This window comes from Mus caroli, chromosome 1 (genome assembly GCF_900094665.2).
Source record: "Mus caroli chromosome 1, CAROLI_EIJ_v1.1, whole genome shotgun sequence".
NCBI lineage: Eukaryota > Metazoa > Chordata > Mammalia > Rodentia > Muridae > Mus > Mus caroli.
In genome coordinates this window covers 48,891,386-48,913,896 of record NC_034570.1, presented here as the reverse complement: position 1 = coordinate 48,913,896, position 22,511 = coordinate 48,891,386, and the positions used below count along the sequence as shown (strand labels likewise).

The 22,511-nt window shown below is 37.9% G+C and overlaps 1 protein-coding gene across 2 annotated transcripts in view; it reads left to right on the top strand.

Moving 5' to 3' along the window:
* Sf3b1 (splicing factor 3b subunit 1) overlaps window positions 1-22,511 on the top strand; it is a 40,986-nt gene that overhangs the window by 15,856 nt on the left and 2,619 nt on the right. For both annotated transcript variants that reach the window (XM_021163741.1, XM_021163823.2), the window contains 18 exons: window positions 3,383-3,620; window positions 4,712-4,924; window positions 5,165-5,286; window positions 7,571-7,768; window positions 7,855-7,956; window positions 9,532-9,711; window positions 9,984-10,070; window positions 10,168-10,438; window positions 10,698-10,843; window positions 10,927-11,073; window positions 11,331-11,456; window positions 12,121-12,342; window positions 13,335-13,517; window positions 13,601-13,712; window positions 15,068-15,188; window positions 15,891-16,022; window positions 19,725-19,997; window positions 22,126-22,342. In XM_021163741.1, coding sequence (XP_021019400.1) covers window positions 3,383-3,620; window positions 4,712-4,924; window positions 5,165-5,286; window positions 7,571-7,768; window positions 7,855-7,956; window positions 9,532-9,711; window positions 9,984-10,070; window positions 10,168-10,438; window positions 10,698-10,843; window positions 10,927-11,073; window positions 11,331-11,456; window positions 12,121-12,342; window positions 13,335-13,517; window positions 13,601-13,712; window positions 15,068-15,188; window positions 15,891-16,022; window positions 19,725-19,997; window positions 22,126-22,342 — 3,090 coding nt within the window. The remainder of the gene's footprint in view (window positions 1-3,382; window positions 3,621-4,711; window positions 4,925-5,164; window positions 5,287-7,570; window positions 7,769-7,854; window positions 7,957-9,531; window positions 9,712-9,983; window positions 10,071-10,167; window positions 10,439-10,697; window positions 10,844-10,926; window positions 11,074-11,330; window positions 11,457-12,120; window positions 12,343-13,334; window positions 13,518-13,600; window positions 13,713-15,067; window positions 15,189-15,890; window positions 16,023-19,724; window positions 19,998-22,125; window positions 22,343-22,511) is intronic.

Below are 22,511 nucleotides of genomic sequence, written 5' to 3'. Positions count from 1 at the left end.
GAGTGCTAGGATTAAAGGTGTGTGCCACCACTGCCGGGCCTAAATGCTTTACAGACAAGAAAAAGAAACTGTGCTAGAACCAGTTTTTCTTCTTCTTCTTGTTTCTTCTTCTTGTTTCTTCTTCTTCTTGTTTCTTCTTCTTCTTGTTTCTTCTTCTTCTTGTTTCTTCTTCTTCTTGTTTCTTCTTCTTCTTCTTCTTCTTCTTCTTCTTCTTCTTCTTCTTCTTCTTCTTCTTCTTCTTCTTCTTCCTCCTCCTCTTCTTCCTCCTCTTCTTCCTCTTCTTCCTATTCTTCCTCGTCTTCTTCCTCTTCCTCCTCCCCTTCTTCCTCCTCTTTCTCTTCCTCATCTTCCTCTTCTTCCTCATCTTCCTCTTCTTCCTCATCTTCCTCCTCCTCCTCTTTCTCCTCTTCTTCCTCATCTTCTTTGTCCTCTTCATCATCTTCCTCTTTTTTCTTGTTCTTTTCAGCCTTGACCACCCCCTTTTTTTTAAGCTGCATCAGGTTTTCCTTTAGCTCTCTAGGCAACAATTTCCTTCTCATAGTTAAATGGTCTTAACTGCTAAGTCTTCTTGAGCTGAGTTTATGTGTTTCTAGAAAAGTAATTAAGACTTAGACTTACCTTTCTTTTTTGCTCATTTATGGAAAAAATAGAATGCATGGCAGCAAGATTCATAGTACCACCTTTTTTTTTTTTTTGCTTTTGCATAGGAAGGGCAAATTAAGTTTGTGAATAATTCATTACTTACCTAATCCAGAGGTTTTTGTTGTTACAGTTTTGAGACAGGGTTTCCCTGTGTAGCCTTGGTTGTCCTGAAACTAGCTCTGTAGACCAGGCTAGCCTTGAACTCAGAAATCCACATACCTCTATCCAGAATCATTTTTGTTTTCCCATCATGAATAAAAATCCTTATTAGCTAGTGTGGTGAGAGTGAGGGAGGATTATGAGTTTCTGGGTTATCTTGTCTCAGAATAATTTACACCCCACCCCCCCAAGCCCCTGCCACCACCAAGACACTGGAGATTCAGAGCTCTTTTACATTCTTGGATAAATTACTCAAATCCACTTCTAATCTTTCTTCCCTCTGAGCTTGCTGCCCAGCTTGATAGTGGGAGTTCCAAATACAGGATTCACGTGGTAGAGAGAGACACTACACTCCCATGGGTTAGTCTCTGATCTCCACGCTTGCTCAGTGACATGTGTGTACTCAAACACATGCATACAAATAAATCACCTTTTTCTTCTTCTTCTTCTTTTGTTTTTTTGTCTTTGTTTTTTTCGAGACAGGGTTTCTCTGTGTAGCCCTGGCTGTCCTGGAACTCACTTTGTAGACCAGGCTGGCCTCGAACTCAGAAATTAGCCTGCCTCTGCCTCCCGAATGCTGGGATTAAAACGCCTGGCTTTCCTACCCCCCTCCCCCCGCTTCTTTAAGATTGTGTTTTACTATGTGGCTCTGGGTTGCCTGAAACTCATTTCAACCAGATTGACTTTGAACTCAGAGAGATGCACTTTTCTCTGGCTCATAACATATTTTTTAAAGTATTTATTAGAATACATGTGGATTCCTTCTTCCCCAGAGGTTCTATGTCTCAGGGATCCAGTTTGGGGATGCACTAATTTTAGAGCTGAAAGTCTTGCATTGGAGTTGTAGATCTGGAGATTATTACAGTAGCTTTGCTTTCAGTTTTCAATGAGCTTATTAAGTATATAGCCTATAAGAGTAAAAGAAAGCTACATAGATTCCATTCCAAATGGCTGTTCTAACCATATAGAAGTTTAGTGAGCTTTGTAGACTTTTAGGTCTGGTTATTTTGGCATGATTTATTTTTCTCAATTTACAAATTTTTTTATATTTTTTTTTTTAAAAGAGAAGTCAAAGAACCATGGCAAATAATAGATTGATAGGTGCAGCAGGTAAATAAAACTTCATTGAATCAGGGTTTCATAGAATCAAGTACAGAGACAGCTGGAGTAGCCTGGTTAAGAGAACAAAGGTGGGGCTGGTAAGATGGCCCAGTGGTTAAGAGTGCTGACTGCTCTTCCAAAGGTCCTGAGTTCAAATCCCCACAACCATGTGGTGGCTCACAATCATCTGTATCAAAATCTGATGCTCTGTTCTGGAGTATCTGAAGACACACTACATTGCACTTACATATAATAAATAAATAAATAATATTAAAAAAAAAAACAAAAGCTGGGCGTGGTGGCGCACACCCTTAATCCCAGCAGAGGCAGGCGGATTTCTGAGTTCGAGGCCAGCGTGGTCTACAAAGTGAGTTTCAGGACAGCCAGGGCTGTACAGAGAAACCCTGTCTCGAAAAACCCAAAAGAGAGAGAGAGAGAGAGAGAGAGAGAGAGAGAGAGAGAAAACGAGAACAAAGGTAATATCAACCAACATCCAGCAGACATGACCTGGAGAGAGTGAGGCACTTAGCTCAGTTCTTCAGGTAGCTGCTGCTTATGGTGGAACTGCCTTCGCTTTCCTGCTGCAGCCAGATTTTCTTTTCTTTTTTTTTTTTTTTTTAAGATTTATTATGTATATAGTGTTCTGCCTGCATGTATGTCTGCAGGCCAGAAGAGGGCAGCAGATCCCATTGCAGGTGGTTGTGAGCCACCATGTGGTTGCTGGGAGTTGAACTCAGGACCTCTGGAAGAACAACAGATAGTGCTCTTAACTTCTGAGCCATCTCTCCAGCCCTGCAGCCAGACATTTTTATCATGGGGCAAGTAATAGGCAGGCGTTTAAGCTGTTTTCAAGAACAGTGTTTTATTTTTGGGCTCTTTTGCTATTCTGCCTTCTTGTTACAGTAAAAGGGAGTCAGCCTGAGCCAGGATATGTGTTTTGGAAACAGTTTGAGACAAACATGCTTGGGTCCAAAATGGGGATTATTTCTCTTTCAGAGTTATCTTTTACAAGCTTAAGCAGCTCATGGCAAATTACCAACACAATATATATTCACAAAGGTTTATAACCCAGAATGTTTTGTGTATCTTTAAAATTTTATTTATTTTAATTTGCATATTTTATCTGCATTTATGTCTGTACGAGGGTATTGATTCTTATGGAACTGCAGTTACAGATAGTTGTAAGTTGCTATGTGGGTGCTAGGAATTGAACAGGGTCCTTTGGAAGAGCAGCCAGTGCTCTTAACTGTTGAGCCATCTCTAGCCTTGTGTTTTAATCTAGTGCTTTTTACATTGTTCAGTTCCAACTGAAAGCTGTAAATTGGTTTTCATCATGAGCATTTGCAAGCCAGTAAGCAAAATGATATCTAACTTCCACTGAAAGATACATTTATTGTTTTTTTTTTGTGCAACAGAAAATTTGTAGTTATATCTCTAAGGTGTATAGGTATGTGAAACAAAATTCCTTTGCTTTGTACAGACCCCTGGGCATACCCCATCTTTAAGATGGGATGAGACACCGGGTCGTGCAAAAGGAAGTGAAACACCTGGAGCAACCCCAGGCTCAAAAATATGGGACCCTACACCGAGTCATACACCTGCGGGAGCTGCTACTCCTGGGCGAGGCGACACACCAGGCCATGCAACCCCGGGCCATGGTGGTGCAACTTCCAGTGCTCGTAAAAACAGATGGGATGAGACCCCCAAAACAGAAAGAGGTAGGTACTTTAGTGGAGTGTAGATGAGTGTGTGGATGAGGTGTTGACTCCAGCATTTTGTTTTCAGACTGAGGTCTTTATTTCCTAGTATAAATATAAATTTCTATATAAATAACCAGCTGATGTGGATGTGCCTAAACCTACCAAGTTTATAAAACTTGTTTTTCTTGTACTGTTTGTCTCAGTACCCAAGCTGAAATCTGTTAGAACCTTTCTTAATAACCTTTCGACTTTGGACTGGTGACGTGGCTCAGAGGTAAAGGCTCTTGCCACCAACCAAACTGGAGGACCAGGGTGTGATCCCTGGGACCCACATGGTAGAAGGAGACACCAGCTCCACAGGTAACCTCTAACCTCCATATGTGTATCATGGCATGTGCTCCCCAACATACACAGTAAAGAAAGGCAACACACTTCAACTTTGTTTAAACTAAAATTTAAAAAACTTAGGTAATATAGTGCTCAATTCTTTTCCCCTCTTTTGAAGAGGCTGAAGATTTTAGGAAGAATTTTTTTTTTTTTTAAACTTTAAAAAAAATTGTTGTGGATACTATTGGCCTTCTTTCTTTCCTCAGCCTCCTGTGTGTATGGTGTATGTGTGTGTTTAAATACACCCGTTTTAGCCATTTTTAATGTGCACAATTTAGTGGCTTTAAGAATATTTCCAGTGTTGCACAGTTATGACTTTGACTGCTATTCACTTCTATGTTTTTTTCAGTGATCCAAACATACTGAATTCTTTAGATAAAGTTTTTCCTTTCTCCCATTACTTTCTGGCTTCTGCCAGGCTACATTTTATGTTCTGTCTCAGAAATTTGCCTAAATGTAGTGTTTGCTATATAGTGAAAATAGCTGGAACATGGCTCAAGATGAACAGTGAGGTGTGGATGAAGAAAGTTTTGTTTTTCTGTTTCTCATTAGTTCATATCTTTGGCTTTGTAGTCAGTGAAAAGGAAACAGAAATACTGGGCAAAACTTGAACTCTTCTTTTTAGAAATATATTCCTTTTGAACTTAATCGAATTGCATGTAGGAGAAGCAGCGTTTTAAAAGTGTTAATAGAGTGGTTTTACTGACCCTTTGTCTTTGAAGATACTCCTGGGCATGGAAGTGGATGGGCTGAGACTCCTCGAACAGATCGAGGTGGAGACTCTATTGGTGAAACACCAACTCCTGGAGCAAGTAAAAGAAAGTCTCGTTGGGATGAAACGCCGGCTAGTCAAATGGGTGGAAGCACTCCTGTTCTGACTCCAGGAAAAACACCAATTGGCACACCAGCCATGAACATGGCTACCCCCACTCCAGGTACAAATTTTTCATCATTCTTTCTCTTAAAGCTGTTTTAATTTTTTTTGCTGATTTTTTTTTTTCTGGGTTCCACAAATGCTGGCTTTTCTATTAAGAATGTAAATATAAATATATAACTGCCTTGATTTGCATTTGCAATGCAAAAACAACTTTGATACGGACTGATGTTAACTATTTTGTATCTGAAGGGCCTAAGTCTTACACTGTTGGTCATTAACAATTTTGCTTTTTTGGTAGGTCACATAATGAGCATGACGCCTGAACAGCTTCAGGCTTGGCGGTGGGAGAGAGAAATTGATGAACGAAACCGCCCACTTTCTGATGAAGAATTAGACGCTATGTTCCCAGAAGGATATAAGGTACTAGCAGTGAATATATGATGACTATGTTGTATTGAGGATATGAGTTTTAAATATTTAGTTAAAAAAGTTGCCTGGTAAATTAGCATTGGCCTTTCCGAAATTTACTAATTTCATATTTTTAGGTATTAAGTGCATTTCAGTTTGAAAAAGTAGTAGAAATGAAATAAGTAACATGGAGCTTTTATTACTTTGGCAATCCTAATGATTGGTTGGAGTCAGAAGTAGGCTAATCTCTTGAGTTTGAGGTCAGTTTGGTCCAGATAACAAGTTTTAGGCCATCCAGGGCTACAAAGAGATACTCTGCCTCAAACCCCTCCCAGCAGAAACTTTTATTTTGAGGGCTGGAGAAGTGGCTCAGTGGTTAAGAACATGTATTGCCTTTAAAGAACAGTAATGATCTCTTGGAAACCTGAGGTCTTGTGCTGACCTTCCAGGCTCTGTACTCAAGTGTACAAACTTATATCCAGGCACACATATATACACAATTAAAAACTGTCTAAAAATACTATTTTATTTTTAATTATATGTGTGAATATGTGCAGGTTTCTGGAGAAGCCAATGTAATTCCTCCAGTAGAATTAAAGGCAGTTGTGAGTGCTGGGATCTGATTTTGAGGTGCAAGTGCTTTAAATCACCAAGCCATTTTTCTAATACCTGCTTTAAAAAAAAACAACAACAAAACACTTCATTACTTTTTGAGACAGTGTCTCGATATGTAACCATGGCTGGCCTGCAATTCAAGGTACAGACCAGGTGACTTTAAAGGCACAGAGTCTTGAAGGGTATGCTACTGGCATTTATTACTCTTTCTGTGAGGCATCTTAAGGGCTTCTGGAGGTCCACAGACAGTGCTTAGAGAACCTCTAAATTAGTTTTGTGGGACTGAGCTCAGATAACATGCTGGTTTTATTTGTTAGTTCAATAAAACTGTGTCTCTAAATGACATAGATTGATGGTGACACAAAGAATGTTTGTTTTATCAATAATTTGAAATTTATTTTTTGTTTTATTTTACAAGAGGACCTTACTCTGTAGCTTGGGTTTATTGAAGTTTATTTTGAACTAAGTACTTATCATTATGGAACTACTTGTTGGCAAAGAGCTGACTGTGATGATAGCTAGAGTCCAAATCAAGATCTCAGTCTTACAAGGAATGGCCTTTAGAGAGCCTTTCTGTTGACTTTGTCAAAACAATGTGCTGATTTGTGTGCTACCCCAGTTCCACTTAAGCTAGTATTAGATTATTTGCTTTAGATGCACATGTCATATTGCTTAGTGCTAGAGTATTTGCCCAGGAGGGCAAGGATTTGATTAATCACCATTCATCAGCAAAACTTTAAAAACCAAGCCACCTATAGCCTCCTGTATGTGGACAATCTAATAAATATATTTCTTAATTATAGTCCTTGGGTTCCTTAATACCAATAGGAGGGACATTTGTTCTTTTGTGAGTCTACTAATTAAAATCTTAAATACACCTTTAGGTCCTAAATGTAGAGTGACAGCAATGTGTTTGACATACTGTAAGACTCAGTGAATAAATTCTTCTTTAGTCAATAGTCCATGCTGCCCATGGACTAAACTATCTATCATTGACATTTTTAGATATGACAACTAAGGATATTCAGAGAGGACCTGTGTTAATCTTTATTGACCCACCCAAGAAAGTGTAATTAGCAGCAACAACCAAAAGACTCTTACAGCTTTGAACTCATAGTTTTAGACTTTCCATTTTGCAATGGGTTTAATTTGGTGTTTCTTTCAAAGTGTCTTGACAGATACTTTAGTTTTACTCTTCTGTATTTAAGTCAAATCTGTAGAGTTCAATCTTAAAAAATGTTTTATAGTATTTAGGTCTTTATGTAAATGGTAATATGCATGATCTTTTTAATCTATTACATAAACCATATATTCATTTCCATTGAAATGAGTAATTGTAGAATTTCTGTCTTTTAGGAAATCACTGAATCGGGTTTTAAATTTTCCAGTTTTGTTAGTTTGACATGTTGGCTTGACAACATGTTGATATTTCAAGCATGTTAAGGTGATGAGAATCTTTTAAAGAGTGCTTCATATATTTTCTTCTTTTCCACTTAAATTTTAATTAGCAAATAATATTTTCTATAAATAATCTTAATTAGGTAACATTGCATAGTGGGATATATTTTCTTCAGGTAAACTTGAAATTGTAAAATCTCTTAAGTGTAAATGCTACTCATTCTGTTTCTTAAGAGTATATGAAGCCAAGGCTGTTATACTAACATGTTTATAACTCTCTTAGGTACTTCCCCCTCCAGCTGGTTATGTTCCTATTCGAACTCCAGCTCGAAAACTGACAGCAACTCCTACACCTTTGGGTGGAATGACTGGTTTCCACATGCAAACTGAAGACAGAACTATGAAAAGTGTCAATGACCAGCCATCTGGGAATCTTCCATTTTTAAAACCTGATGACATTCAATACTTTGATAAACTATTGGTAAGTGGTGATAGCAAAACTAAAGTATTGCTCTTTGTTTGGGAGTTACAAATCATAAATTTGATCTTTTTGAAATTTTATTGTAGGTTGATGTAGATGAATCAACACTTAGTCCAGAAGAACAAAAAGAAAGAAAAATAATGAAGTTGCTTTTAAAAATTAAGAATGGTACACCTCCAATGAGAAAGGTAAGTTCTATTTATTTTTTTATCAAGACAGGGTAGCCCTGGCTGTCCTGGAACTCACTTTGTAGACCAGGCTGGCCTCAAATTCACAGAGATCTGTGATTTGGCCTGACTCTGCCACCCAAGTGCTGGGATTAAAGGTGTGCACCACTACTTCCTGGCTTTTTATTTTTTTAGACAGGGTCTCTACATAGTCCTACTTGTTTTGTAATTTACTATATATAATAGGTAGACCAGGTTGGCCTAGGACCTCTTGTTCCCAAGTGCTCAGATTAAAGATAATGTATTTCTTTTAATAAACATTGAAGGTGTGTATCACATCTGATTCCTAGTTCTAGGTTTTTGCTTTGTTACATTCATTATTTTTGTTGGTTATGAATGAGATAGGTTCTTGAACTATCCCAGACTGCCCTGAAACTCGTAGCCCAGGCTGGATTTAGACCAATAGCAAGTCTTTTTGAAACCTAGTTACCTAAGTGATGGAGTTAGCAGAATAAGACATGACACTCTTCTGCCTTGGTTCTTTGACTTTGTAGATAAGTTGCTTAGCTTGGTCATAAGCTTGTTCAGGCAGGGCTTGAGCTTTGGATCCTCTTATTCTGGAGTAGCTGCTTGGGATTACAGTCTTATACTCCCGGCTCAGTGAATTTAATTCTTCTAATCAAAGGATTTTTTATTCTGATAAGGATATGAGAAGGCTAAATTCTTTTTCTCCTTGACAGCTTTAAAGTGTTTAGAACCTAGAGGTATTTTGTGGAATATAATATGACTTACTACATTAGCATCAAATGTGGCTGGAACATAGAAGGAGGTTGTTCAGGCAGAACTGAGGCATATGGCACATGGTTCCAAAGCTCTGCTAAATTATCAATTATCCTTTTTTTTTTTTTTTAATCTTATTTATGGGCATGTGCACATGGAGCACAAGTGGAAGATCAGGATACCTTGCAGGAATCAGTTCTTTCCTTGTACTCTCTGGGTTGTGAGGATTAAGCTCAGATGCTCATCAGGCTTGGTGACCTGCCAGTACCTTTTACCCACTGAGGAAACAGTCTTGCTAGCCCTCTAAATTAGCCTTTTTTCTTTTATGCTCATCTATTTATTTGTTACACACATGCATGTGTGCATGCACGGTGCAAGGATATGTGTGCAAGTGGACAGGTAGGCCATGCTCCAGGATAAACATGGAGTTCAGAGGACAGCTTTTGGAAGTTGGTTCTCTCCTTTTGTTGTCTGCAATGTTTGGATTGCATTATGAAAATTAGGTTGGTTCTCTCCTTTTGTTGTCTGGATCTCAGAATTGAAATAGAGTCATTATTAGGCTTGGTGATATATGCACCTTTACTTCTAGGCCCTCACCTGCCACTAAATGAATTGCCCTTTTAAAATGAGTTGCTAATGTTGAACTTAGATAAGAGTTTGAGTATCAAAACAATTTCAACAGAAACGAATTCAGACTACTGTATGTAAATTGTCTGTAAAAGTATACAGTATATTTATTATTCCTGGTGAAAATTGCCACTTTAGAATGTTTGCTCATAAAAAAATAACGTTTCTTATTTTTCTGATTTTCCTCAGGCTGCCTTACGTCAGATTACTGATAAAGCTCGAGAATTTGGAGCTGGACCACTGTTTAACCAGATTCTTCCTCTATTGATGTCCCCTACACTTGAGGATCAAGAGCGACATTTACTTGTGAAAGTTATTGATAGAATATTGTATAAACTTGATGACTTGGTGCGGCCGTATGTGCACAAGGTTGGTTTGTTTGAAGTAGTGTTTAATGGTTTAACTTTTATTTTTCTGGTTCTAATTTTCCACTGTGTGGAATCTGGAAGTTGTTATTTTCCTTTGTGTGTATGTGTAGCCCTGGCTGACCTGGAACTTGTTCTGCAGTCCAGGCTGCCCTTGAAGGAATGTGCAATTACTGCCAGGGAATTAAAATTCTTTAACCTATCCCTCAATTAACAAATGTCTTTGATAAATTGATGTGGAAATGTAATTCCTCTTTTTTTTTTTAATTCTTTCAGATTCTTGTGGTTATCGAGCCACTGTTGATTGATGAAGATTACTATGCTAGAGTGGAAGGCCGAGAGATTATTTCTAATTTGGCAAAGGTATTCACATTACATTCCTAGAAAAGGAAGTTTGTCTTTTGATGGGTTGAGGATTAATGGTACTAACTGAAGTGGCTGTTGTCACTTTTCCCTTTAGGCTGCTGGTCTGGCTACTATGATTTCTACCATGAGACCTGATATAGATAACATGGATGAATATGTCCGAAACACAACAGCTAGAGCTTTTGCTGTCGTAGCCTCTGCCCTGGGCATCCCTTCTTTATTGCCTTTCTTAAAAGCTGTGTGCAAAAGCAAGAAGTCTTGGCAAGCGAGGCACACTGGTATTAAGATTGTACAACAGATAGCCATTCTCATGGGCTGTGCTATCTTGCCACATCTCAGAAGTTTAGTTGAAATCATTGAACATGGTAAGTGGTGTATCTTTTATAGATCAACTGTCCTGATGGGGGAGGTGTATGTGTAATTAAATGAAAGACTTTTCTCACTCAAATTTTGCAATGGGGTTTGTAATATTTTCTGTTAACAAATTACCTCTGCCTAAATTTTATGTACTGTAAAAAAAAATTATTGCAGTTTGGATACATGGTTAGATACATTGCTAAAATTTGGATTATATTATGAAAATTAGGTGTGGGTACCTACTCATAACTATGTCTGATTGTATAGGTCTCGTGGATGAGCAGCAGAAAGTTCGGACCATCAGTGCTCTGGCCATTGCTGCTTTGGCTGAGGCAGCAACTCCTTATGGTATTGAGTCTTTTGATTCTGTGCTCAAGCCCCTATGGAAGGGTATCCGCCAACATAGAGGAAAGGTGAATCTGCTCATTAGACCAGTTTTTGTTGCTAGTAAGATAACCGAAACTTAATTTACTAACGTGTGTATATTTTTAAATAGGGTCTGGCTGCTTTCTTGAAGGCTATAGGGTATCTTATTCCTCTTATGGATGCAGAATATGCCAACTACTATACTAGAGAAGTGATGTTAATCCTCATTCGAGAATTCCAGTCTCCTGATGAAGAAATGAAGAAAATTGTTTTGAAGGTAAGTAAGTAGTTGCTCAGTTTGTGGGTGTGTGTTTGTTAGCACGCTGTGCGTGTTCTAGGAAGTTCAAAGTTGAGATCTTTATAACATTAAAAACAAATCAAACCTAGTTACAACTTAGACACATGGTTAGATACATTGCTAAAATTTGGATTGCATTATGAAAATTAGGTATTGGTACCTACTCATAACTGTGTTGGATTGTTTTGTGTTTTGTCAGTGCTGCATTTGATATATTTTTTTAATTAACCTTATAGGTGGTGAAACAGTGTTGTGGAACTGATGGTGTAGAAGCAAACTACATTAAAACAGAGATTCTTCCACCTTTCTTTAAACACTTTTGGCAACACAGAATGGCTTTGGATAGAAGAAATTACCGACAGGTGACCTTTTATTGCTAAAATTTGATTCTCATAAATCTTTTTGACTAATTCTTTACCTACTTAGAATGCATATTACATGTTATAATTTGCTTTGATTGTCTTAAAATTTATACTTGTATGTACTTTACTGTGACAAGAGATGGAATTTTTTAAGTCCATTCTTTCTGTTTGGTCTGTCTCTCTGAGATGTGTGAAGAGAGCAGCAGGCAAGAGTTACCTCTTCCAGATGGATCATGGAGATTAAACTAAGGTTCTCAGATTTGTTGGCAAGTGCCTTTTACCTTTTGAGCCTTCTCTACAGCCCTGTTTGTTTCTTTTTTTTTTGAGATAAAATTTTACTTTGTAGCTGAAGCTGGTCTCAAAATCTTGGTCTTTCTGCCTCAGCCTCCCAGCTCAACAGTACTAAACTATGAGCTGATAGTTTTGTCTGGTAAATTGAGGCTTTAGCTAGCTGAAACCTAAGTATAGTTTTACTTAGAATTGTTTTTGTATTGGAGATAGGGTCTTATCTACCGGTTTTGGGCCGGCCTGGGCCTTGTCCATCCAGACTGACATGGAATTTGAACGATCCATATCTAGGTGCTCTCACATTGAAAGTTGAGTATGTTTTATTTCCTTGGAAAAGTAATAGATTTAAAGGGTTTTGTTTTGTTTTGTCTTTCAGTTAGTCGACACAACTGTGGAGTTGGCAAACAAAGTGGGTGCAGCAGAGATCATATCTAGGATTGTTGATGATCTGAAGGACGAAGCTGAGCAGTACAGGAAAATGGTGATGGAGACAATTGAGAAAATTATGGGCAATCTCGGTGCAGCAGATATTGACCATAAACTTGAGGAGCAGCTGATTGATGGTATTCTCTATGCTTTCCAAGAACAGACCACAGAGGTAAGGGCAGCCAACCACCTTATTTCTGGCTTTTACATTTTATTATTTTGTGTGCATATGTGTGGGTGAAAATTAGAAGGAGATTTTGGGGATCAGTTGTCTCCTTTCACCACTTGTCTCCTGGGGCATGGGCATGAGGCTTGGAAGCAGGCACTTTACCAGCTGAGCCATCACCCTGACCTGTCACAAACTTGATTATTGTGGCATATTGCCATTGACTTTCATTTATGTAGAAAACCTACTTTTATTTTTTGAAAACATACTCTTAAAAGCAGATATCCCTTTTATATATTTTTTTAAAGATTTATTTATTTATTTAATGTATATGAGTACACTGTCTCTGTACAGATGGTTGTGAGCCATCCTATCATTGCTGGGAACTGGATCAGCCCTGCTTGCTATGGCCCAAAGATTTATTTATTTATTATACATATGTACACTGTAGCTGTCTTCAGACACACTAGAAGGGGGCATCAGATCTCATTACAGATGGTTGTAAGCCACCATGTGGTTGCTGGGATTTGAACTCAGGACCTTTGGAAGAGTAGTCAGTGCTCTTAAACTGCTGAGCCATCTCTCCAGCCCAAGCAGATATCCCTTAAAAGACATTTAATGACCAGTTGTCCTCAGTTTAACATGTTCTTTTACCTCAGATTTTTTGGTTTAAAAACAAATGGAGCCGGGCGTGGTGGCGCACGCCTTTAATCCCAGCACTCGGGAGGCAGAGGCAGGCGGATTTCTGAGTTCGAGGCCAGCCTGGTCTACAAAGTGAGTTCCAGGACAGCCAGGGCTACACAGAGAAACCCTGTCTCGAAAAACCAAAAAAAAAAAAAACAAAAAAAAACAAACAAACAAAAAAAAACAAATGGGATGTTTGGGTGGTTGGAAAGGTTGAATATTATTGAACAATGAACTTTCAGTCAAAACTAAATTCTATATTTTTAGTGATTTGTTTTTGTTTTTCTAAATATAACTTAACTTTTCTCTTTTAGGACTCAGTAATGTTGAATGGCTTTGGCACAGTAGTTAATGCTCTTGGCAAACGAGTCAAACCATACTTGCCTCAGATCTGTGGTACAGTTTTATGGCGTTTAAATAACAAATCAGCAAAAGTTAGGCAACAAGCCGCTGACTTGATTTCTCGAACTGCTGTTGTTATGAAGACTTGTCAAGAGGTAATCTATTCTACCAGATGTATATTTTTTAAAACAGGTAGCTTAATGGGAAAAGTAACATTTTTAACATTCCTCTTGTTTAGGAAAAACTGATGGGGCACTTGGGTGTGGTGCTGTATGAGTATTTGGGTGAAGAGTACCCTGAAGTACTGGGCAGCATTCTCGGAGCACTGAAGGCTATCGTAAACGTAATAGGTATGGAATTTGCTGGTCTTGTGAGGATTTGGCCTTTTAATTTTCTTTGTATTTTGAAAGCAAGATATAAAGTTGTATTTAGGAGTTTGTTGATTTTTTTAATCTTCTTTTCTGGAGCACTTCAGGATTGTCAGATGGAACCCATCTCCCTTACTATTATCTGTTTATATTTTACTTAAAAATGTTAAAAAGGAGAAATTTAGTACAGAAATTTAAAGTACAGAAATAGTAACAGCCCAAAATGTTTTGAGTTAATGTAAGAGAGGGCTCTAATAGAACTAGTGCATCAGCTGAAAGATAATCTAGCGTCTTCTGTAAGAGGAAGGAGCAACCCTGAAGGTGTAATTTAGTTTTAGAAATTTCCTTTCTATGGTAAGCTATTTTGACTGGTTGAGATTTATTTATTTATTTATTTATTTTTATACTATGAGTTCAGAGAAGATGACTTGGTTAAAAAAAAAAAGACTATCATGTCTTTTATCTATAAGTTAAAAACACAAAAAACAATCTCAGGTATGGTCACTCATTTTCAAGGAATTATGATGAAGCAAACAAAAGGATTCCTGGGTTCAAAATCTCATTGTATTTAAACAGTGTTGAAAGTAACTCCTTTAGGACTGAAAGGGTTAGAAAAGGCTGAGAGTTCATAGTACCTGGCTGTTGGTAATCACTGTTCTCCCCATTTTGGGGAAAGGAATAAGTATTATGCAGTATAGAGCTTTGAACTATTGCATTTACACAGAATCCCCTTTTAGCTCAGATATGTACAGATAATGACTTGCCAACAGTCTTTTAGCCACTTGTGATTCTCTGGTTTGTCAGAGTTGTAAACCATATTGTTAATCTGACAAACGTGAGAAAAGCAGTGGAGAATCAGAGCTTCTAGTAATTCTAGTTAGAGCAAGAGCCCTTGCTAGCTGCCTCTTTTTCTCTCTTCATAGGTTAAATAACATCCAGATGTGCCCTGCATTTCAGGGAGACTGGAGGTCTGATTTGTTTTTCAGTTATAGGGATCCATACTGATTTGATCTGACCTAGCTTTGGCTTATATTGTGTTTGGCCGCAGCATAGGCTGTCCCCATATTTAAATGTCAGTGTACTAATAACATTTCAAAAGCAAATAAGATCTTTTTGTTACTGCATATCCCTCTTTTTTTTTGTAACCCTCATTTTTAAAATCACTTCACTGATTTCTAAATGTAACAAGAAGCTATTAATAGTTTTAAAAAATTCTAATTAGAATCTGGGGTCTTTATCCACTATCCACTGGTAGCTTATAACTTCTTATTTTTACTGTACTGTAAAAATAAAAGTTCAGTTCAGGTTTTAATAGTTCCTTGATTTCTGTCAAATAGGTATGCATAAGATGACACCACCAATTAAAGATCTCCTGCCTAGACTCACCCCCATTTTAAAGAACAGACATGAAAAAGTACAAGAGAATTGTATTGATCTTGTTGGACGCATTGCTGACAGGTAAGCAGATTACATAGCAACAACTCTCGTTCGTATTTTAGTTCAAGTATAGGCAGCATTTCTTTTTAGATTAAGCAAGATTTTACTTTGAGTGGTAATAGGAAATAGTGGTATAGTGTTTTGTGTGGGTGTCTCCCTCTCCCCCTCACCCTGGCACCCTGTACGGGGTTTTTCTGTATCTCTGGCTGTCCTGGAACTCACTCTGTAGACCAGGCTGTCTTTAAACAGAGAGCCACCTGCCTCTGCCTCCCTCCTGAATGCTGGGATTAAATGTGCCACCACTGCCTGGCTTAGCAGTATAATTTTAAAACCAAGTCAGGCTTTCTTTCTTTTTGTTATTTTCTTTTCTTTTGAGACAAGGTCTGACCGTATCCTTGGCTGGCCTGGAACTCACTATACAGACCAGGTTGGCTTTGAATTTAGATCAGGGATTAAAGCTGCACAGCATCACTGAACAAGTCAGGCTTTTTAAAAGGGTGATAATAGTTTTCATTTAATATTTAAGATGAGTTAATAATGATTTCAGAATTGAATATGCATATTCACTTTATAAATGCTCATTCGAGTAGTAGAACCCTTATTTGGCATTCATGGGCGCCCTGGGCTACATTCCCAAAACTACAAAAACAAAACAAAACAAAAAAATCAAAATACATTAACAAAATGTTAATTCATTTAATTGCTTTTTTTTTTTTAATTTAGGGGAGCTGAATATGTATCTGCAAGGGAATGGATGAGGATTTGCTTTGAGCTTTTAGAGCTCTTAAAAGCTCACAAAAAAGCTATTCGAAGAGCTACTGTCAATACATTTGGTTATATCGCAAAGGCTATTGGGTGAGTAGGTTATAATAAACCCATTGTGTTGCAAAGTACTTTCATGTAGACATATCTTTGGAGGCATAGTATAGTTAATCATTTGAAGAAAAAGCATTTTATTTAACCACTGACCTTAAGAATATTTTCTTAAATTTTTGTTTACTCAGAAGGCTTTAAAATTTTCCCTAGCAAAGTATAGGTATTTTTAGAGGCACATTCAAGTTTTTTTTTTGTTTGTTTGTTTTTTTTGGTTTTTCCAGACAGGGTTTCTCTGTATAGCCCTGGCTGTCCTGGAGCTCATTTTGTAGACCAGGCTGGCCTCGTTGGTCCTTTTTTAGAATATTGCTTTTTTTGTTTGCTTTTTGTTTTTTGAGATGGGAGTCTATCCATGTATTCTTGGCTGACCTGGAACTTGGTATGTAACCAGGCTGGCCTCAAACTCACAGATCTGCCTGTTTCTGCCTTCCCAGTGCTGACGTCAAAAACATATTAAGAACATGTACCATTATGCCTGGCTGGAATATTGCTTAAAACATTAGGGAATAAGTATTCTGCAGTCTTTTACTCTCCACACATTGTCAGATTGTGGGCCTTGGTTTTAATTGCTCGTAACAAAATGAAGCTTCTCTGTGGCCAGAAAGGTGACTAAGCAGGAAAGAGCCCTGGCCATTGTTGCAGAGGAGCCAGGTTTGATCCCGACCTCCACTCGGCTCACACAACCTATGACTATAAACTCCAGTGCCAGGGGATCTGATCCCCTGTGCAGACAGTGAACACATGCAGACAACACTCTTTATACATAAAAAAAGAAGTGAAGGTTCTCAACCTCTGATAAGGTTGAGAAGTGCACTGATTTATGGGTACAAAGATGAAAAATTTAGGGTGCAGTTTATCATGTCCATTAAACATAATAGTGGGCAATTACATTATACCCCTTATTCTCAAGATTTGGTGATCATTTTGGAAGAGGGGATGTAAAGATTGTAAAAGTGAGAGGTAGTAGGCATCTGCAGCAGAAGAACACTGGTTGGACTTGACACTGCACACATGAACTCACATCAGTTCACATCACTGCAAGGACGAGATCAAGTCAGCCAAACTAGCTGCATGGGTGGGAGAGGGATTCTTGAAGTCTCGCTCTATCTGGGTAGCTATTGGCAATTGGTGACTTCTCCAGAGATTCAGTTTTAAGAGATGTGGCCCCTGAAAGTCTGCACATACTTCAGTAAACGTCTACACCCACGCACATACTAGTAGCACTATCTGGACTTAGTGGGTTAAATTTCTTTTTAAAGATTTATTTTATTTTATTTTGTTGAATGTTTTGCATGCATATATATGCATGTGTGTACACCTGTGCATACCTGCTGCCATTGGCGGTCAGAAGAAGGTGTTGGATGCCCTAGAACTAAAGGTATGGATGGTTGTGAGCCATCAAGTGAATGGTGGAGTCAAACCTGGGTCCTCTGGAAAAGCAGCTAGTGCTCTTTACCACTGAGCAGACTGTGCAGCTTTGACTCGGTGGATTTAATAAAAACAACATAAAAGTTGGGGAGGACTGATGGAGGAAGGGAGAGATAGACACATTAGAAAGGAGAGAAGGAGGAATGGATTTGATCAAACGACATTTATGTGCATGTATAACATTCTTAACATTAGGATTTTTTTTTATTAAACGTACTTAATCTTTTTTGTTATTTCTAATTTTTATATATATAAATGCTTTGACTGCATATATGTTTGTATGCCACTTGTGTGCCTGAACCCTTAGGAGCCAGAAGAAAGTATTAATTAGATCTATTGGAATTTGGAATTAGAGATGGTTGATAATTACCATGTGGGTGCTGAAATTCATACCCAGGGCCTCTGGAAGAGCTGTTCTTATAAGAGTGCTCTTATTCTCTGATCTATGCATCCAGCCCTTCTTTTTTTTCTTAATTTTTTTTCTTATTGTTTTTTATGTTCATTTGTGTATGTGAGGGTGTCAGAAGCCCCAGAACTGGAATTGTAACAGGTGCTGCACACTTGCCATGTGGGTACTGGGAGTTGAACCCAGGTTATTATGTTCATATAATATTTGTGTATAATCGTATCTTTTTTTGTTTGGTTTTTGTTTGTTTGTTTTTCTTTTTTTTTTTTTGGTTTTTCGAGACAGGGTTTCTTTTGTGTAGCCCTGGCTGTCCTGGAACTCACTTTGTAGACCAGGCTGGCCTCGAACTCAGAAATCCACCTGCCTCTGCCTCCCAAGTGCTGGGATTAAAGACATACGCCACCACTACCCGGCTTATAATTCATATCTTATATTCACTTTCCGTGTTTTAAAAACTGCATTGTTCCAAGACAGATTCACATTCTCATCTGCTTTATGAATTCATTTGTGGTTATTTGCTGCTTCTTCAGAACTAGGCCGAGAAAAGCAGTTAATGGTAGAAAATGAGACTATCAGTGTGTGTTTTCCAATGTTCTAATTAGCTTCAGCTGGAAGCTGGACACAGCCCAGAGTCACCTTAGGGAGACAAGGAATTGCACAGATCAGATGGGCCAGTGACCATGTGTGTGAAACGTTGGCTTGATAATTGTTTCATGTGGATAGTACATGGTCTTGGGCTATATAGGAAAGCACGTTGAGCGTGAGCCAGTAAGCAACATGCCTGCATGATTTGTGCTTCAATTTCTGTTTGGCTCTCTGCCCTGACTTCGCCCCTCAGTGTTAGACTATGACCTGGATATAGAAGCTAAAATGTGGGCTGAAGAGATGGCTCAGTGGTTAAGAACACCGTCTGCTCTTAATAGAGGTTCTGAGCAACCACATGGTGACTCACAGCCATCTGTAATGGGATCTGACGCCCTCTTCTGGCACACAGGTGCACATGCAGATAGAGCACTTAATTTATTTAAATTCAAATAATGACTAAGTCTTTTTTAAAAAAAAAGAGGCTGAAATCAACACTTTCTTCCCCACATTTCTTCTGGCTAGAGTATTTTTATCACAGAAGCAAAAAGGAAACTAGAACAACTGGGAAGTAATTTCCAAAAACATACAAAAGTCTGATGAGTTAGGTAGCATTCCATATACATATATATATTAGTAGTCCAGAGTTTTGGGGTAGTCTTACATCCATCTATAAGGCTGCCTGGCTCTTGAAGCCATTTAGACCAGTCAAATTCCTTTATATTTCAAAACATTTAAAGAGTAAAAAGAGTACCTGAATTAAGATGAATCTGACTCTGTGTGTGAAGCTTTTTCCCCCTGTTTTCCTGTTTTGTTTTTCCTTTATTTACATTCCAGTTGTTGCCCCCGTAGTTCCTCATCCCATTCCTCTTTCCCCTTGCCTCTAAGACGGTGCTCTCCTCCTGCCCCCTAAATAGGCATCCTCCTTCCTGGGGCCTTAAGTCTCTTGAGGATTAGGCCCATCTTCTCACTGAGGACAGGTGGGGCCTCCGACCAGCTAGTGTATGCTGTCTGGTTGGTGGCTCAGTCTCTTGTAGCTCCCAGGGGTTGAGACTGCTGGTCTTCCTATGGGGTCGCCCTCCCCTGAAGCTTTTTTTTTTAAAAAACCTTTTTCCTCTTTAGCCTTTTTTATTTTTGGAAGTTGTAATGACATCCTTTAGTGATAAGAAAGTAGTGTGTTTTATCCATTCCCTTGCAGGTTTTGTAGTCTCTGAGAGCAAATTTCCTAAATATGATAACATGCTGATGTATTTCTTCTTTCTTTTTAGCCCTCACGATGTATTGGCTACACTTTTAAACAACCTCAAAGTTCAGGAAAGGCAGAACAGGGTTTGTACGACTGTAGCAATAGCCATTGTTGCTGAAACATGCTCCCCCTTCACAGTACTCCCTGCCTTAATGAATGAATACAGAGTTCCTGAACTTAATGTGCAAAATGGAGTGTTAAAATCACTCTCCTTCTTGTTTGAGTATATCGGCGAAATGGGGAAGGACTACATCTATGCTGTGACGCCTTTACTTGAGGATGCGTTAATGGACAGGTAAGTGACTAAAGGAAATGCAGAAAAATTATGGACAATTATGCGTCCGTGTAGTTTACTAAGATAACTTTAAATGTTATATTGTTAAAGAAGAAATATTACTGTGGATTATTTCACATAAGTATAATTTCTTACCTTATATTTGTTATAGTTAGGTACCCAGGTTTTCTCTCCCAGGTTCCCTATTCTTGTTAATCTTTTCGTATGTGTTAAGCTAAGTAGATTTTGAAATACAATAGTGGATTTACTATTTTTTTTTAAAACAATTAGGGAAAAAAAAGGTGAACATGAATTAGTATGGCAGAGAAGCCAATATTTTTGTTTTTGAGACAGGGTCTCAGGTCACCCAGGGTGGCTTTGAACTTTGTAGCTGAACATGACCTTAGACTTCATTTCTCATCCCTCTACCTCCAGAGTGTCAGAACTGTAGACAGGTACCACTATGCCTGGGCTTAGTTAGCACTGTGTGTAACTCCAGGGCTCCATACATACATGCTAAGCCAGTGTTCTACAAACAATCTTTATTCTCAGCACATGTGAGTTTTTTTAATCTTAACCGTATATTGAAGATGAAGATAGCTTGCCAGAGTCACAGTCTTTCCTCTGCAGCCCTCCAGTGTTCAGATGTTAGCTATTATTACTTTAATACTACTTTTACGCTGCCTGATAGTCTTACATTCTACTCTCTAGATTGAGGTCCAGAAATTAATTGTACCTAACAAGATTACAAAGGAAAGTATAAGTAGTTTCAGTGGCTGCTTAAGTTTTTAGCTGGTTGCTCTAGTGTACAGCTTAAAGTGTTAACTAGCCACAATATAGCCTGCAATCTCAACTACTACAGAAGCTGATGCTGGAGGATTGAAAATTTCCATGCCAACCTGTGCACCTGCCCTGTCTCACAACAACATTTTGAGAGTTAGGTTTGGGGTTGTAATTCAGTGGTAAAGCACATTTCTGTCATGCAAGAAGCCCATATATAGATTCAGTCCATGGTATAGCCAGTTACTCAGGGACCTTCATAAAGGTCACTTTATAAACAGATTTAGTGAGGTACTAGGAAGTACAGATGTAAGTTATGGAGTCAGTCTGTAAAAGGCTACCTTTTGGGGACCAAACAAAATAGCAGTAAATCACCTTGCTTCTCTCTTAGACTGCTTCTTAGTGGGGAATTCCTGAACATTACAACTGTTGATAGGTGGGGCTTGAGGTTAAAAGTTTTGTTCTGAATGGATGGAATTTTGTGAAAAGAAAACATGACTTGCCTCTTCACATACTGACTACAAATAAAACTGATAGTAGAATTGAAAATTTGGCAAAACTTTCTGTTATGGGGGCAGTTATTCATAAGAAAAAAAGGCTCTTGAATATTATACTGCAAAATATATTTGAATTTCATATACTCAGTTAATATATCAAATTTATTTATAGAAAATTTAAACTCCTGTCAAATCTTTTTGTAATTTTCATGTAATTTTAATCACCAGAATAATTTTCTATTCATTCTTTATTGAGATCTCAACTGTTTTAGAAAGGTTTTCAAGTTCATAATATTTTGAAGTTCATAATATTTGTTGCTACTATATTTATTTTAAAAATACTGTGCTTTAGAGATTGATTGTTTTCAATTCTAAAGAAATTTTTAAAAAGTGTGCAAGTTGAGGTAGTAACTTGAAAATTACTAAAAAGAATACTTCAGTTGGGAAACATTGAAACTTTATCATTAAATAAGTTAGATAGTAAATGATAGTGTTATAGTTCAGATTTTTTTTCCTAATGCCTTTGAGAGGTTGTTATTATTTTGGCAGAAAGTATAAAACACTATTTTGGTTGCACTCAGTGTATGAATAATAGATTGATATGTCCTGGATACAAATTCAGATGCTGCTAGAGATAAAAATTCTTATTTGTGCAGGTTTAAAAACCTAGTAGATTTTTCTCTTAAATTGAATTTTTGAATGAAATCATACTAGTTTGAGAACAAATTTAATTTTGACTTGTGACTTAACTATCAAATATTTAAGGTTACAGAATTTAAAATGAGATTGACTCCTGAGAGTAATTAGTTCCAAATGTGCAAGTGAATATAAAAATGCGACTGATTTAAAGAGGCTTTTCTCTTCCATTACAGGGACCTTGTTCACAGACAGACAGCTAGTGCAGTGGTACAGCACATGTCACTTGGTGTTTATGGATTTGGCTGTGAGGATTCTCTGAATCACTTACTGAACTATGTGTGGCCTAATGTGTTTGAGACATCTCCCCATGTAATCCAGGCCGTTATGGGAGCTCTGGAGGGCCTGAGGGTTGCTATTGGACCATGCAGAATGTTGCAGTATTGCTTACAGGTAGGTTAAATGTGGGTTTTTAATTTTTTTTTTTTAATGAGGGTTTTGCTCAAAAAATAACTTAATATGTTGAAGTCCGTCATTCCCTAATTACCATGTGGAAGACAGTTCTGTATTGAGATACAGATTAGATTAAATTAGGTTAGATTTTGTGTTTACCCACCACAAT